The sequence below is a fragment of the Symphalangus syndactylus genome, chromosome 8, assembly GCF_028878055.3.
Source record: "Symphalangus syndactylus isolate Jambi chromosome 8, NHGRI_mSymSyn1-v2.1_pri, whole genome shotgun sequence".
NCBI lineage: Eukaryota > Metazoa > Chordata > Mammalia > Primates > Hylobatidae > Symphalangus > Symphalangus syndactylus.
In genome coordinates, this window is record NC_072430.2 from 37,861,348 (window position 1) to 37,878,269 (window position 16,922).

Consider the following 16,922-nt stretch of genomic DNA (forward strand, 5'->3'; position numbering starts at 1 on the left):
AAAATGAACAAATAAATAAAATTCAGCATATTTACAGTAAAGGCAGTAGGCCCTCCAAAACCTACTTAGGTTGCTAACTAAATTATACACACTTATCAAAAAACAACAGATGCTGGCAAGGTTGTGGAGAAATAGGAACGAACATGTTTACACTGTTGGTGGGAATGTAAATTGTGTAACCATTGTGGAAGACAGTGTGGCAATTCCTCAAAGATCTAGAAGCAGAAATACTGTTTGACCCAGCAATCCCACTACTGGGTATATAACTAAAGGAATACAAATCATTCTATTACAAAGATACATGCATGCGTATGTTCATTGCAGCACTATTCACATTAGCAAATACAGGGAATCAACACACATGCCCATCAACGAGAGACTGGACAAAGAAAATGTGATACATATACATATACATTTACATATACACCACAGAATACTACGCAGCCATAAAAAGGAATGAGATCACGTCCTTTGCAGGGACATAGATGAAGCTGGAAGCAATTATCCTCAGCAAACTAACCCAGGAACAGTAAACCAAACACCGCATGTTCTCACTCATAAGTGGGAGCTGAACAAAGAGAATCCATGGACACAGGGAGAGGAACAACACACACTGGGGCCTGTCAGGGGACAGGATCAGAGCAGGGAGAGCATCAGGAAAAATAGCTAATGGATGCTGGGCTTAATACCTAGGTGATAGGCTGATAGTGCAGCAAACCACCATAATATATGTTTACCTATATAACAAACCTGCACATCCTGCACATGTACCCCAGAACTAAAAATAAAAAATACATATACACATTTCCAATCAGGAATATGTTTACATTTGAAATCAGAATATACAGAATATTTGTGCTGTTTGAATAGTCTAATCCCAGTGACCCTACGACCCACACACACCCTCTTCTACACAGCCTCTACTCTAGAGGAAACTACAGTGAGCACAAAGCAGGAAAGTTGATTCTCTAGGAAACAGGGTGAATACACAACAAAAGTGATAATCTACTCAAAATCCTACTTGCTTTATTTATTGGTAACATTTTTCTTTAGAGGAGGTTTTACATTTCTAACATAAGGTGCTACCTGAAGCTTTACAAAAACTCTTTCCCAGGCCCAATACTCTGCTCTGCCTCCATTATTTATAATCTTTGTTAACAAAGCTGAGACTGTTGTGAGACTTCCATAGTGAGATCATCTTCTATTCATTGACAAATGCCACAGAAGTTAGAAAGAAAAGAAGCCAGGATTTGAACTGACCTTTTACTCTCAGGTCCACACTAATTCCCTTTAGATGCCAAGCCAGAGTGTCTCTCAGCACTGAATATAAATGCAGTGGGATTTGGGATAAGGCATGAGTATGGATTTAAGTGACCAAAGACGACTCGGGAACACAGGTGAGACTTGGGCTGAACCTCAAAGGTGTATAGATCCAGAGAAGAGAGGCTTCCAGGGAGAAAGAAGTACAGCTGCGAGGGCATGGAGCATAATGACGACAGAATATTCTAGTGACAGGGAGAAACCTGATCTTATTAGAATACAGAAAGCCATGAATATTCAAGAAAATGTGGTTCAAGGGACAGCTTTTGAAAAACAGATTCTGGAAGACCTTGAAAGCCAAGTGTAGGGTTTGGACTACATTGAGAAGAGGTCATTGAAGGTTCACAAGCAGAGGAGTGACAGGACAAAAATGGTATTTGGGGGAGACTGATCTGGAACTAGTACATACAGTAGATTTCAGAAATACAAGCCTGGAGAACGACAATGGAGAGGTCAAAGACTGTCAAGGACTGTGAAGTCTTCTTCACCATCATGGCTTCAGTGATCTCAAAGCAACTTACTCCTTCCTGGCTCCCCCTCGGTCTGCAGAATCCGCCACCAAAAGATTCTATGTGACAAGAGATGCAGCTTCAGGAAATAGAGCCACAATCAAATATTACCTAGGAAACCAAATATAACTAAATGCAAAATGTTACCCCACACTGAGAAATAGCTGTGAAATTTGGTTATAGCTGTGTTTATTGTTCTTTAAACTTTATATAATAGGAAAATATGCTAAAGTAATCCAAATGCAAATTAGTTAGATGTTGAGAATACATGTGCTGCGTTGTAGGGATTAGAATAAAGCCTCTAACAATACTGAGAGTTTGTTTCACTAAACTTTCTTGTTTTAATATATTATTTTTGATTTGCCCTGTTCTCAGGAATTTTCATGAGTCGGGGACAATACGATTGTGTCCATGACATGTATGTTGAGCTGCAGGCCCTGTTCTAAAGCTCACCTCCCACAACCTCCACCAGCAGCAGGGCACTGATGTGAGCTCTAACCAGATGACACACTTCAGTGCCAGTGTGAGGGAATCACATGGAAATTTTAAATAGGGAGAAGAGAAAGAACACTTACTCATAAGGGCAGATAAAATCCAGATGACACCTCCCTGCCTAAATCCTTTTTTACAGAAACAAAATCATACCCCAAATATCGAGAATTTAGGTGGAATAAAGGGGCTTTAAGCCAAACATCCACAAAGGCAGACAGATACCTGATCTGTGGCTCATGTAGATACCTTAACTTTACAGAAATTACAGAAATACAAGTCTTGCCAATGGACTAAGACGCAACCGAAAGCTATAACTCCTTAAGACATAGAAACAAAGGTATTTGGATAGAAAAATCATCTCAGAAGAATTGGGAAAAATCCTAAAGAAAATTTATATTTATTCATATTACTTATGTATGTACATACATGCATTTGATTTCACTCATATAAGAATATCTGAGTAAAACTGCAGTTTTAGATTTAGTAGAGGGCTGATTTCAAAGAGCATGTAGTTAATTTACCGGGAAATAATGCCTGAAGTTAGATGCTATTGTTTCCTACCAATGCTCCTGACAGTTGTTACCATTTACAAGGTTTGACTGAATTCTCCTGCAGGGAAATACAAATTTTGCAATCCAGGGTGTGAAAAAAATCAAGGGAATTTTGTGTTTTACATTTTCAGTATATAATGCATCCAACTTCTTCAATCATATAGTACTGATTTTGGTCAACATAAAACTGTGGGATTTGATGATTGACGATAAAGTTCTACTATCTCACTCGATCACTAGAGTACTAGACTGTTACAAGAAATCTCATCTTGTGAAATAAACCACAATGTCACTTTGGAAGTGAGTGCCACAGAAGAAACTGGGACCAAGAGGCTCTTTTCCCATATTATGTTATAGCGGTCTTTTCCCTCCAACCACGATCCGCTGTAAAACCATTTCCCTTTTATATAGATGTATATATGAATGACTGTTCAGAAACAGCAAGGCTTTCTTTGAGAAAGGAGAAGGGCAAGAGTGAAAAGAAATGGAAATGTCTTGACATTTTCACTTTTTATCTGAAGAAGGAAATTGCATATTGGGATAGTTATTATAATTCCCATATGCCTAAAAGCATTTCTTCTGGCAAGAAAACACCTAGTCGTAGTAAAACTGTTAGTGTTCTTTTCATGAAAAGAACGCTAAAATCTTTGCACAACTCAGATGCTGAAAATATGCAAGACTCAGTCATTCACCCAACAAATATATTTTGAATGTCTGTTATGCACCTGACACCATGCATATTCTGAAACAAGGTCCTATTAATAGTTGATGAAATTAAGCATGTATTTTTCCTACTGCCTTATACTTTTATGTGTTTTCCACATTTTCAACAGTGAGCTTTTATAATTTCTATATCCAAAAAAACTCAGTTAAATCAAAGGTACCAATAATGCAAGTTTCCTTCATTTCTTCTGTAGGCATGTAGCGAAATCCTAAGTGCAAACCAGTGCCTGGTGATCAAAATAAGGACGGTCAATGGCCAAAACGCTACAAGGTACAGAAACACCTCCACTTTTCTGAAGTCTCCAAATTCTTTGTTTGAAAACATTTGTTAATTTCACTTGGCAAAGGGACATGAATCAGTGGACAAAGATCCACAAGAAAAGGGTAGATTGAGAAAATAAACTATAATTCTAAGTAAAGAAAATAATAAGAACCACTAGCTTTTCAAGTCAAATCAATGCCTGCAACCACTGAGCTTAATCAAGTCTTTTCCGAGGGAGTGAAAGTAAAAAGTAATGTACGCCTGTAATCCCAGCACTTTGGGAGGCAGAGTTGGGAGGATCACTTCAGGACAGGAGTTCAAGACCAGCCTGGCCAACATGGTGAAACCTGGTCTCTGTTTAAAAAAAAAAAAAAAAAAAAGCTGGGCGTGGTGCCTGGTGCCTGTAATCTCAGCTATTCAGGAGGCTGAGGCAGAAGAGTTGCTTGAACCTGGTAGGCGGATGTTGCAGTGAGCCGAGATGGCACCACTGCACTCCAGTCTGGGTGACACAGCAAGGCTCGCAAGACTCCTTCTCAAAAAAAAAAAAAAAATTAATGTAGCCCTCCTAACCGAAACACTCAAATTAAGAAATGCTTGATAGAGACACACTGGCAAGTCTTTAACTAGCTTTGCCCAGCTTCTTGCAACATTTTCTTTGGCCAAGAAGGTTCTTTGACTACAGAGGGATTATCACTGGAGTTGAAGGCTTTTCCCTAAAATAAATGAATAAACAAAACCATTGTAGAATATTCCATACTGCCAGGTCACTCTGGGACTGATGTAAAGCCTCAGAAAACTCTTAGAATTTGCGGCTTGAAGCACAGCCCATTATATGTTATGTCTTCCCCTGCTACCTTCACCCTAATCTCACAGTGCAAAGGTGAAGTGAGGTAAAAAAGAAATAGGTTGGCATCAATTTTCAACCTAAATGGAGTAACAAAGACTGGAACTACAACTGACCTGATATAACCGCGAAAATGACAACACATGAAACAACGGTTCATAAGACACTAGATATCAGGCAAAGAAGAGCTGTGGTTTCTGAAATAGGGAAGATAAACTAAGTGAGATTTAAGACTGCTCCAGCTTACTGCCCGGAGAGAATTTCTGCATCATGGAGCAGGCAGGAAGATTCCAGCTGGAATCCAGCCAACTCCTGCAGTTATCTAGATGGAGCTAAGACTCAGAAGAGACTCTCAGCTGGCTAGAATGCAGAGCTAACATGGAGCTGGAGAAAACAGATCTAAAAGATCACATATTGTATGATTCCATTTATATATATTCCAGAAGAGACAAAAATAACAAATGCTGATACAAATTCAAACAGCGATGACCTTAAAGGGAAGAACTAACTGGAAAGGGGACCTTAGAAGAACTAACTGGAAAGGGAACAAGAAAAGTTTCTGAGAAGATGAAACTATCCTTTATCTTAACTGTGGTGGTGGTTACTTGGCTATAAGCATTTGTGATAATGCATGTAAGATCTATGAATTTTGCTGGATGTAAATTTTACCACCTTCAAAAAATGATCTCTTCCTTCCCTAAAAAGAAAGTAAAGGAGAAAAATAAATGAAGAGAACAAAATTATATTTATTATTTCTATTTTACAAGACAAAGTAAAGTAATTTAGATCTTTCTTGTGCCTTTAGATGTGGAAATAACTATAGGAAATTATGTCCATATTGAAAAATATGCTGGAATTGCACCTGTATGTGACTAACATGGTAATAAAAATTGTCTTCTGTGAAGCAATAGGCTCTAAGTGGATTATTGCTGTCACCTTAAGTAAGTAACTAGCCAAGGACACCAGAAATGAATGGGCTATAATTAAACACAGCAGTGAAAATGGTCCACAAATATAGCATATGGAAGATGGCTGAAATGAAATTATTGAGGCCACAAACTCCAACAGCATATGATAATCCATGATAAGCTATATGCCTTTGAGTTATGGAGACTATTTTTTCTTGAACCATAGGACCAAGTGTCTACTGGGGTTTGTAGAAACCAATGTGTCACCTATGAGTCCCAGCTTATTTTCAGGGAGGGCTGTGAAAAACAAAGCTGCGCGCAGTCCTGGCTCTTGCTGAATCGGTTTAGTATTGCATGCATATTAATATTAGCCGTGGTAAAGCCTGAGGATACACCAAATCGTCCCTTCTTAATATTGATGGAACTTAAAAGCAAGTGTGATTCCCATAGGCAACAAGCTACAACCCACATCTATAGAACTGTTACTAAGAGTACCACTAGCTTCATTCTGCTCTTAGAAGACCTGGGTTTCACTGCTGTCTTCTGACTTCCCTTTGGCTCCATAGAATATCTGTGGACCCGAGAATAAAAACAGATGCAGAGAAATAACCTTTGGTGCTGCCACTCCTGACGTTTCTTTTGCATCTGTCTTGCCTTCTGGGACCTGGCTATCATGGAGCTATGCTGTCCCTCTCAGCCTCACTGACTTCTCAGGACTCAGCCTCCTCCCTGCTTAGTTGTACCAAACCTGCAAAATGGCACTTATTTGATGGAAATTCTGATCTTGTTCCCTGAGCAAATCAGTCCTACCTTAAATGCCCTCATTTAAAGTGAATACAATTAAATAAAATAAATAAAATAAAATAAAATAGCATCCCCCCCAAAAGAACAACACAGACACTAGAAATTACAGTATAATTGATGCTAACAAAAGTCGTTAAGCTCTGTGGCTAATGTGAATCTAAATCTCTATGAATTCAGATGAATTTTCATCAAGAAACTTTCCCTGAGGCGTTAAGAAGATATTGGCAGTCAAGAGCCCAGACTTTGCAGTCAGACTAACATAACTCTGAATCTTTGTTCCTCAACCTAATACTTTTGTCACCTTGAGCAAATCACTTGACTTTTCTGTCTCAGTTCTCTCATCTATGAAACTGGTATCACAATAGTATCTACTTTTAGGGTTGCTGTGGGGTTTAAATGACAATGAATTCAGCACATTGGGGCACACTGTTAAGCGGTTAAAAAAAAGTAATTGTGTATGAAAGAGGTATTCAAGGTAAAAAAAAATGAAACTGAATATAAATTAATAAAAATTATCCAAAACGTAGGGCAAAAGTTAGTGGAAAAAAGTCACGTGTCTTTTCAATGTTCTATAAGGACACTGTTTAACAGGCCCACCCAAGAGACATTTAGCTCTATGGGAGAAGTACCTGTGTCTGGCACTGACATTTATTATTAGCGGGGGCCCAGAGTACAGAAGATGCCCTCCGAACCTGTAGATTTTTGTTCAACACAGATGTTCAGTAGAAAAGATAGCCCCAAAGTTTAAGAGATTTTTGCTTTGTAGGACATTTACCACTTTTAAATCTAACCTAAATTTGTATTTTAATATTCTTAAGGCCTATAAATATCCAGTTCTCCAAATAGTCTGTCATCTTGTTGTTTACACTGTTACCATCTTGTTTCTCTCATTATGGAGTTAAATAAATTTGACACAAATTCATTCTATATTTGCATGAGTGTTTTGTTTTCAACTTTATAATAATTATATTTGTATGAGTCATGTTTTTAACTTTTTGAAAGTAATATCGAAGAGTAGCCGGCAGGGCCATTATGTGCCATATCTCCTAAACTTCACCATTACATATTCAATTTATTATTATTCAATTTATGTTCGTCAAATTTATTCTTACAAGATAGGACCTACAAAATATCTGCATTTTAGAAGCACAGTAATTATCATGTCCAAGGTAACATAGATATTAAGGGACAGAGTCAAGATTTGAACACAGGCCACCCCATTACACATTAGTGGTCTCGTCCACCATGCTATATGACATATGTTGGAATTGAAATCAAACACATAAAAATCAGAAGATCTAGGTCAATAGAGAATGAAAATATAAATAGTTGGGAGTATGGGCAAGATATTCTAATTCTATAATGGCTAGAGATATTTTAATTCTAAATGGCCTCATCTGAGTGTTAAGAAGGCAGACCTGAAATGTTCTGAATTCCACAATATGATACAATTAATCATCAAGAACACAATTTCCTTTTTCTGGTTCTACGTTTTTATGCAATTTGATTGTCTGTGAAGACTTTCCCACATGGAATTAAGCTTCCTAGTCTAATACTAGTACAGAGGTTAAACTGTTATTTCTAATAGTGACTAAGTGGCAGCAAATCGAATAAGAATGTGAACTGTTATGTCAGACAAACCTGGGACCAAATCCTTAATCAGCTATATTCTAACGGTGTGATTTCAGTTTTGTCATAATTAAAATCAGGAATATCATACTATAATATTTTCTTAAGAATTTGGGGATGATTAAAAGGATGATATCTTTATAAAGGTCCTAGTAGAGTGTCAGGACCATGATAAGGACTTAACAGTTGTCAAATATTATAATTAGCTACAATAAAAACTACCACTAATCCTATTTACCAAGTACCTATTACACTCCTTATGCTATATCAAAGTTTCAGGAAGCTAAGTGAACAATTCAACTTCACATATAGAAAGACTCAGGACTGTCATTTAAAGCAGTTTGATTCTAGAGCCAATTAAGTTAATGACTATGCTTTCATTTCTTTTATCATTTAGTAAGTTATACACATTACAAATCAAACTTTTAAAAATTGGATTCTTTAAAAATTAATTTTCAAGATCAATCTCCACCAACGACTCAATGAAATAAATCCAGATTTGAGCCCTATGAGGCCTACATTTAGGACGCAGCAATGATTTCAACATAGGGGAGTTTCTCCCCAAGAGCTGGGCACCATAACATGTGTTCTACTGAAAGAAGTTTGGAAATCTAATTTTTTTTTTATATTTTGAAAAATACATAGCATATAATGTTAAACCAAACAAAGCAGGGTAAAAATGTCAAACAGAATGTGATCTTAACCATGCTAATGCTTAAAATGAAGACTGGAAGGAAACACCCAGAATGTTAACAGTGGCTGCAGCATATTTTTTCCCTGCTTTGCCTGCTGGAACGCTACCTTTCCTTTCCAGCCCTCTTCCACACCATGTTTGCTTTGAACGTACTTATAAATTTTTCAAGGCAGCCAGGCACAGTGGCTCACACCTGTAATCCCAGCACTTTGGGAGGCCGAGGCAGGCAGATCACGAGCTCAGGAATTCGAAACCAGCCTGGCCAACAAGGTGAAACCCCGTCTCTACTAAAAAAATGCAAAAATTAGCTGGACGTGGTGGGTGGCACACGCCTGTAGTCCCAGCTACTCAGGAGACTGAGGCAAGAGAATCACTTGAACCCAAGAGGCGGAGGTTGCAGTGAGCTGAGATTGCACCACTACACTCCAGCCTGGGCAACAGAGAGAGACTCTGTCTCAAAACAAAAAAAAAAAAATTTCAAGTCTTAATGAAAACTGTCCTAAAAGCAGCTGCTCTTCATAGAGTCTCAACCCTGGGGACAGCTGCCATTACTCCACCTTATGACTCCTCACTATACACCGTTCATGTTTCTACTGAAGTGCCTTCATATGTGTCTTTCCCCATTAGACCAGAAGGTATTTGAGAACAAAACTCTCTTATTCATGATTATATCTGAAAATAAGAAATGTTTGGTGAGTGAATGAATCAATACATGATAAAGTGCATTCTAAGCAACAAACAATTGTTTTACAAGTGAAATTCTCATATATGGCCTATTCACTGGGCAGGCGGAGTCTGAAAACGAAGGCAGGGAATGAACACATAACCAAAAACATGGATTTATTATACTATGATATCCTTAAAATTTACTGCTATACCAGTAGGTCTGGAACAACATAGGTTCATAACAACATAGGTTTTTAACATAATGTCTATGTACCTATATGGATCCAAGAGACAGAATAAGTATACACATATCTGTCCCCTTCTTTGCACACTAAGTAATGCATACATTGCTTGTTTTTTCTGAAGCTTGAATGGGAAATGTGTTTTTAACAGATTCAATCAATACACCAATCTACATTAAAAAATAAATAAACCCACACAATAAATAAAAAGCAAAAGGCCAATCAATAGCCAACACTGCAGCTTAACAGCCACTCCTACAGAAAACTGTCTGAAAAAGACGCTTTACACTCCACTATCTGCACTATCCACAGCTGCTTGCTATTGATTTGTTGCAAGCAAAGAACATCTATTATCACATGCCAGTATGAACCGAGCAATTTCTCCAACAGGCAGCCTGCAATGTGTGACTAGCAATGTAGCACAGGGTGGCCGGCTCCTAAGGGTGGGCTGAGGACCCACGTTCATTCCCTTTACTTCACCCCCACAAAGCCATGATGAGCACCCACTTCCTAAATTCAGGAACTTGATGTGTGTTAAGGACTCATGTGCCGAAGACTGTCCTATATGTGCTTCTCCAGGGCACCAGAAGCAATAATCAGACCCCCAAATTATATGCCACTCAAAACAGTTGTCATGTACATGGTAAAAGGCAACAATGTTGTTAAGGATAGGTATGAAATGTTTAAAACTGCTATTTTCACAAAGTCCATAAAAATGACAACCCTTTTGCACATGTGTGGGTGCACCCAGGAGGATTCTATTCTACACAACATTTTTTGATGTTCGAAGGGAAGAGAAACTCAACAGCAGGCTGACAATTAAATGATATTACCACAAAATACGGGAAGGAGATTCTGGATTTGCCTGGTGCTGCCATGGCTACAACATGCTAGAATTTCCCAGGTTCTCAGTCCTGATTTAAAATACTAATAAGAACCCAATATCAAAAAAGAATATTCCTATCAAGAAACTTTGTAAGGTTCCATTTCTTTTGTTGTTCTAAAATGTAGCCCAAGACAGCTTTCATTAAGTTGATTTTCAGGTGGTGCTCACCCTCTGAATAGCCAACTCCCTCAATTTTAAATGTTTCACAAGAACTGAAGATTATCTTGGAGAACGTTACTTATGTGTTCTTCCACAGATCATACTGATTTCTACATTAACTCAACATTTCTTCTGGGATGATTAGATTGTAGCATCAAAACAGCCCTGAAAGTCAACCCCAAAGAAACTCCCCATGACTTCATCATTACATAACATTGTGGAAGGTCACATCTAAAACTATGTAAGACAATTAGCAAATCAATTACACTTGGGTTTCCAATCAGAGGCTTTTTGTTTCCTAACCCCATACAAGGGAGTCACTCTTATACAAGACAATCAGCTCTAAAGAATATCAGCTTTGCACAGCTATGTTTATAAGAGTGAAACTGAAATTCATCCCACTGCCTCCATCAACCCACCAGGGTCACACAAAGAATAAAGAAATAAAGTGAAAACATCCAGGCTTGGCCAACTCACACTAAATAAGACTAAGTTTTAAAATGTACACTCTACTTATAGAGGCAACATCTATGTAACAGCACATTAACATTGTCAGGCAAATATATTTGGTAAAAAGGCAAGAAAAACACAAAGGTCATAAAAGAACGAATGCTAGGAAAAAGGAATACCCTAAAATGCAGACATTTTTAGAGGCTTACAAGTCATGCCTAGATATGATTAACTTTTTTACACATGATGGATTAAGTACCTTATTTTGGAAAATATAAGACCTAGCTATTTCCCTGTTGAGTAAGTTTCAGTTTTTGGATACGCAGTAATAAACTGAAGTGTTTTCATGTTCATTAATTGAGGATCAATCTGTTGCCCTGAGAAACAGCTCCTGGAAAATGAGATATCCGTAACCATTTTTCCCCCACAAAACGCTTTTTGCAATTAAATTTCATCTCTAACCAATATGCATGGTCTATGATAGCATTTAAATGGATACAATTTGTTTGAGCTATATGCAACATTCTATAGAACATTCTCTTTGCAGGAATTAATTAGGTAAAGGCCAGGTTTCCTTGATGGCACTTGACTTTTAATGCTGCGACCCATTTCTGTTATTTAGGTCAAAGGCAGGCCACTTGTGGCAGGCATGTTACCAAAGCAATTGCTGATGACCTCTGTGATCTTCCATATAAGACCCACTTTCTGATTTTCTCTATATTCCTTCTCATTATTATTCTTCCTCCTCCATGAACTTGTCTTTCTTTGCAATTTCCCCCACCGCTTTTTGCTGATGATAAGCATGAGCCTATTCAAGTCTGCTGGTGACGATGAAGGTTAACACTTGAGTCCTGATACAGGCTACACCACCAAAAATTTATGAACAAAGGTAAGCACATAGAATATCATACACATAACTTCATTTTGAAGATGTTTGTGAGATGAAATAGCCCATTATAACTCTAAGGGTCAAGGCTGATATAGAAAATAATGGTCTATGATATAGTGAGACTTCTTTTTCTAGGTAGAACAAACAGGTTTTGCTGCTAGTTCCAAAAGAGAAGGTCTTCCAGATACCTTGAATACCAATTATTGGAAACAGAAACGCCCAATGTAATAATTTTAAGCAATCTACCATCCTGCTATATTTGGTTGGATTTCATTAAAAGTTTATATTCAAACTTCACAGTCATATCCTATATGTCTTAATTCTATATATTTCTCACACTCCACAATTAAGATGTGTACTTCCCTGTAATCCCAGCACTTGGGAGGCTGAGGCGGGCGGATCACGAGGTCAGGAGTTCAAGACCAGCCTGGCCAACATGGTGAAACTCTGTCTCTACTAAAAATACAAAAAATTAGCTGAGTGTAGTGGCAGGCACCTGTAATCCCAGCTACTCGGGAGGCCGAGGCAGGAGAATCACTTGAACCTGGGAGGTAGAGGTTGCAGTGAGCCGAGACTGCGCCACTGCACTCCAGCCCAGGCAACAGCAGAATGAGACTCTGTCTCCAAAAAAAAAAGATGTGTACTTCATCATTTGCATATATCTATCCAGTCACAGAAGCCGTGGTCCAATCTCCAGGTGGGGGACTAGGCAAGTAGCTCCTGTTAGAGAGGCAGGTTCCCAAGTCTGCTACAATGAAAATATTTAGCTGCTTTGTTACAGAATAAAATTCAAAATGTATTGCCCTAAACCTAGATTTACTAGAAATATTTTTGAACTGTGATAAGCTGTTGCCACAAAGGAAAGCTGACATTTTCCCAATGTAAGTTCTAGTGCTTCATTATATCCCAACAAATTCCCCAAGTCAGACAGTGTGATACTCCACATCCCAGACTGAGACACAATCTGCTCTTGATAAAACCAGAAACAGTCACAGAACGCTAGAAAGAATCCTTCCTGATTTTTACCAGAAAATAATGCCTGGCATGGGGTGACAGATAGGAACTTGTCAAAGACAGAAAAAGACATACCTACCTTCTGAAGATTGTGCATGTTCACCGCGTTAGGACAACTTACCTTTACACCTGTTCTGTGCGGAGAGTCTCTTCCTGACCATTTTGTACCCAGAGTGGGACGTATATGCGACAAGAAATAAACTTGTGAGGATAAAGAAGCATTATGCCACCATTTAGAGAAAAAAGCCTTCCTAGTGAGTGCTATACAGACAAATTGGAGGAAAAAGAAAGAGCATGTAGTATAATTCCTCAGGTTCTCTGGCTGGCTGGGTTTATAACTACCTGTTTCAGAGTGAAACAGTATTTCCACACCATAAATATGGCAACATGACTTTCAATAATACCAAAAGACTTGGTAAGAGCAATCTTATACCAAAACTTTCTCCAGACATCGTATCCTTCACATGACAGATACAGAGACATATGCTTATGTAATTAGATGAATGCATATTACATAATTTTCTCTCTATATTGCCAACTTCTCCACTTGTTTCTCCTCAGTGTACCTTAAGAGAATGAAAGAGCATATGGGACCAAAACTACTGAGAAAAAATGGGAAAAAGAACAACAACAGACAGCTGCACACAGATAAAAAGCTGAGAAATAAAGAATCAAAAAAACCATATAGATCTGGGGGGCATAACATTGTAATTGGTGTCTGCTCCCATGTGGTCACACCATAATGTGACTTTACTATTTTCTCAGATAATGTCATGCATTTTTCTAAAACCAAGAGGTCAAATGAGTCTGGATTATAAAACAAAGGCTGCATTTAGAAAGTCAGAAGGTTAGCAGGACCCACTAAGTCAGGGATTTTCAACAAATCTCTTTGCCACGGTTATTCAGAAATTTCAAGTCTTTACTCATCTTTACTATGGTCACATCAAGAAAATAACATGAGAAAGAAGTGGAGACACAGGTTATAGATACCCACAGCATTAAAGTGTCTCCACCATCAGTGCTAGAAGCAGCTTCATGAAGTCAGAACTAAACCCACGAGCCAGAAGCATCACTAGTGGACACAATTAACAGTCACAAGACTCTCTTCTAATAAAAACCAAATATACAATATATACATATAAAATATACTCACAAAATAGAAAATACATACATATATATATATATATACATACATACACACACACACACACACATATACACACACATACATACAGAATAGCTACGTGTATATAAACCAGATACCAATAAATTTAGTCAGAGAGAATTTCTACCCTGTACCTGAAAGATACCCAAGAATGCTTTAAGCTTTGCTAATTGTAAAAAACAAACTCTTGAATGTCTTTGTCATTTGTAAAGCCTAAGAAATTCAGAGAACTCAAACTTTTTGAGAAAACAGCTATACCCTTTAAATAGCCTCAAAATTCTAGGCAATGCAAAAGGGGAGAGTCTCAAAATTATTAACTAATTTGGAGTTAAATTCAATAAGATAAGGTGATTTAATTCATGAAGAATTGAAGCCCTTACAACAAAAATATTGCCCGAATTGGTTTGCTGCTGTGGTATTGTTTCCCAGTCACTATTCTAATCTAAAGAAAAAACATAGGGAGTAAGCAAGTGGGAGAATATTTAGTGTTGGTAAGCAAGACACGTCTCTTCACTCTTCTCATAAGAGCACTAGTCATTTATTTCCCAAGTTCCTGGAGGAGAGAATTACTTATGAATCTTTCAGAAGAGCCATCCTTTTACATATTGTCCTTTAAGATTCTCCAAATCTCCAAACATCTTGACAAAGTTCCAGTATGAAAGGTTGTTGTACTTACGATCATTGCACTGGTTTCCAGAATAAGAGGTCATAGAACAATCACAGGTGAAGCCCTCCCATTGTTGCATGCAGACCCCCTGGTTGGCACATGAATCTTCCTGGCAGGTGGTACTGGGTCCTAATAATGCGCAAGAAGAGGGGAAAAAAAGAAAAAGGAGAGAGAAGAAATGTTAAAAATTAGATTCAAAGAAATCACCTGAATTTACCATTCTCATGCCCCCAAACATTTGAAGACACACCACCAAAATTGTCAACTCAATCTCATGCAACAAGAACTCAGTATATACAAAAGATGATGGAAATACACACTTAGCCACAAACTATCAACAGTTACACACAGAAGGGAGAGGGCTGAACACACTGTTCTCCTTTGGGTTGACTCTGCAAAATAGCTTCATCTCTACCTTTCAACTAGAAAGATATCTCATTTGGATTATAATCTCTTTTAATGTAGAATGCTAACGCAGAAAAAAAAAAATCATTCCCATGATTCTTATAAATTAAGGCACAGTGTTTTATTATCCTGAAACTAAAAGTCTCTATGTCTACTTTGTGACATTAAAAAGATGTTTAATGATATTGATAATGATGAAGAGAAGGAGAAGAAAGAGGATTTAGCAGCCAACATGTATTGATGTTTTTTAGGGGGTGAATACTGAGTACTAAGCAATGTATTCACATTATCTCCCTGAGCTCTCTAGGTACTCTAAGACGTAAGTAATTATGATTACCTCCACTTTACAGATTATAAAAAACTGAGCTCAGGAAGGCACAGTAATTTACTCAAGGTCACACATTTGGTAACTGATGTCCAACTTCGGTAAACTAACTCCAAAACCCATGCTGTCAACTATACCAGTGGTTCTCAATGTGTATTTCTGAGACGACCGCCACCTGGGAATGTGTCAGGAATGCAAATACTTGGAGCTCACCCCAGACCCACTGAATCAGAAACTTTTGCAGGGAGGCATACATCTGTTTTTACAAGCTTCCAGGACATTCGAATGCAGTCTGAAGTTTGAGAGCCATTGCACTACAGCACACTGCTGCTCTAGGTATTCTAAAAACGGATTCTTTTTTTTTTTTTTTTTTTGAGACAGTCTCACTCTGTTGCCAGGCTGGAGTGCAGTGGCATGATCTCTGCTCACTGCAATCTCCGCCTCCTGGTTTCAAGCAATTCTCCTGCCTCAGCCTCCCGAGTAGCTGGGATTACAGGCACACGCCACTAGACTCAGCTAATTTTTTTGTATTTTTAGGAGAGACAGGGTTTCGCCATGTTGGCCAGGTTGGTCTTGATCTCCTAACCTTGTGATCCACCCGCCTTGGCCTCCCAAAGTGCTGGGATTACAGGCGTGAACCACTGCACCCAGCTAAAAATGGATTCTCTTAATTGGAGTGTGCATGCGCTGGAGCATGCAAAAGAGAATCATTTGTGCTATAGAAAGAAAATATTAGAAATTGTGTTTCTTTTAATTAATTCTAAATTATTTCTATTTCTGTGTGTCTTTCATATGCTAATATATAAGAATAACAGTACATGTATATAACTTATAAGTAAGTTTACCTATTTTGAAGGTAATCTCAAAATCTTTTTCTGATATGTGGGGGCATTAAAATTTTTTTGATGATCTCTCTCTTACAGATTGCCATTAAACTCTTTCTTTCAGTCAGCCTGGCACTTCTCTTCAATCATTCTCTCTCTTTTACTAATATTTTCTGCCTTAACTTTGGGATTAAAGATAAATCTATACCTTTGGGATTATCTGAGCTCACAGGAAATATCTTAATACTCAGTATAACTCCATGAATTTCCCAGAGAATATCAGCAAAGGAGATGAGCCCTTTGACTCACAAAATGTATTAGTCTGGAACTAATGCATAAAAGCACTTGACAGGGTAAAACATATAACCACTGCAATAACAGCATATTTCACAGTTTCTAACGTAAGCCTCACAAAAGCAAGAATATTGAAATGAAAGAACACAGGGTCCTAAAGATGCATGTTCAAAAGAGATGCACGACTACAAAGGGTTCGT

The 16,922-nt window shown here is 38.0% G+C and overlaps 1 protein-coding gene across 13 annotated transcripts in view; it reads right to left on the reverse strand.

Moving 5' to 3' along the window:
- NRXN3 (neurexin 3) overlaps window positions 1–16,922 on the reverse strand; it is a 1,686,195-nt gene that overhangs the window by 841,512 nt on the left and 827,761 nt on the right. For all 13 annotated transcript variants that reach the window (XM_055288598.2, XM_055288594.2, XM_055288597.2 and 10 more), the window contains one exon: window positions 14,884–15,003. In XM_055288598.2, the coding sequence (XP_055144573.1) occupies window positions 14,884–15,003 (120 nt within the window). The remainder of the gene's footprint in view (window positions 1–14,883; window positions 15,004–16,922) is intronic.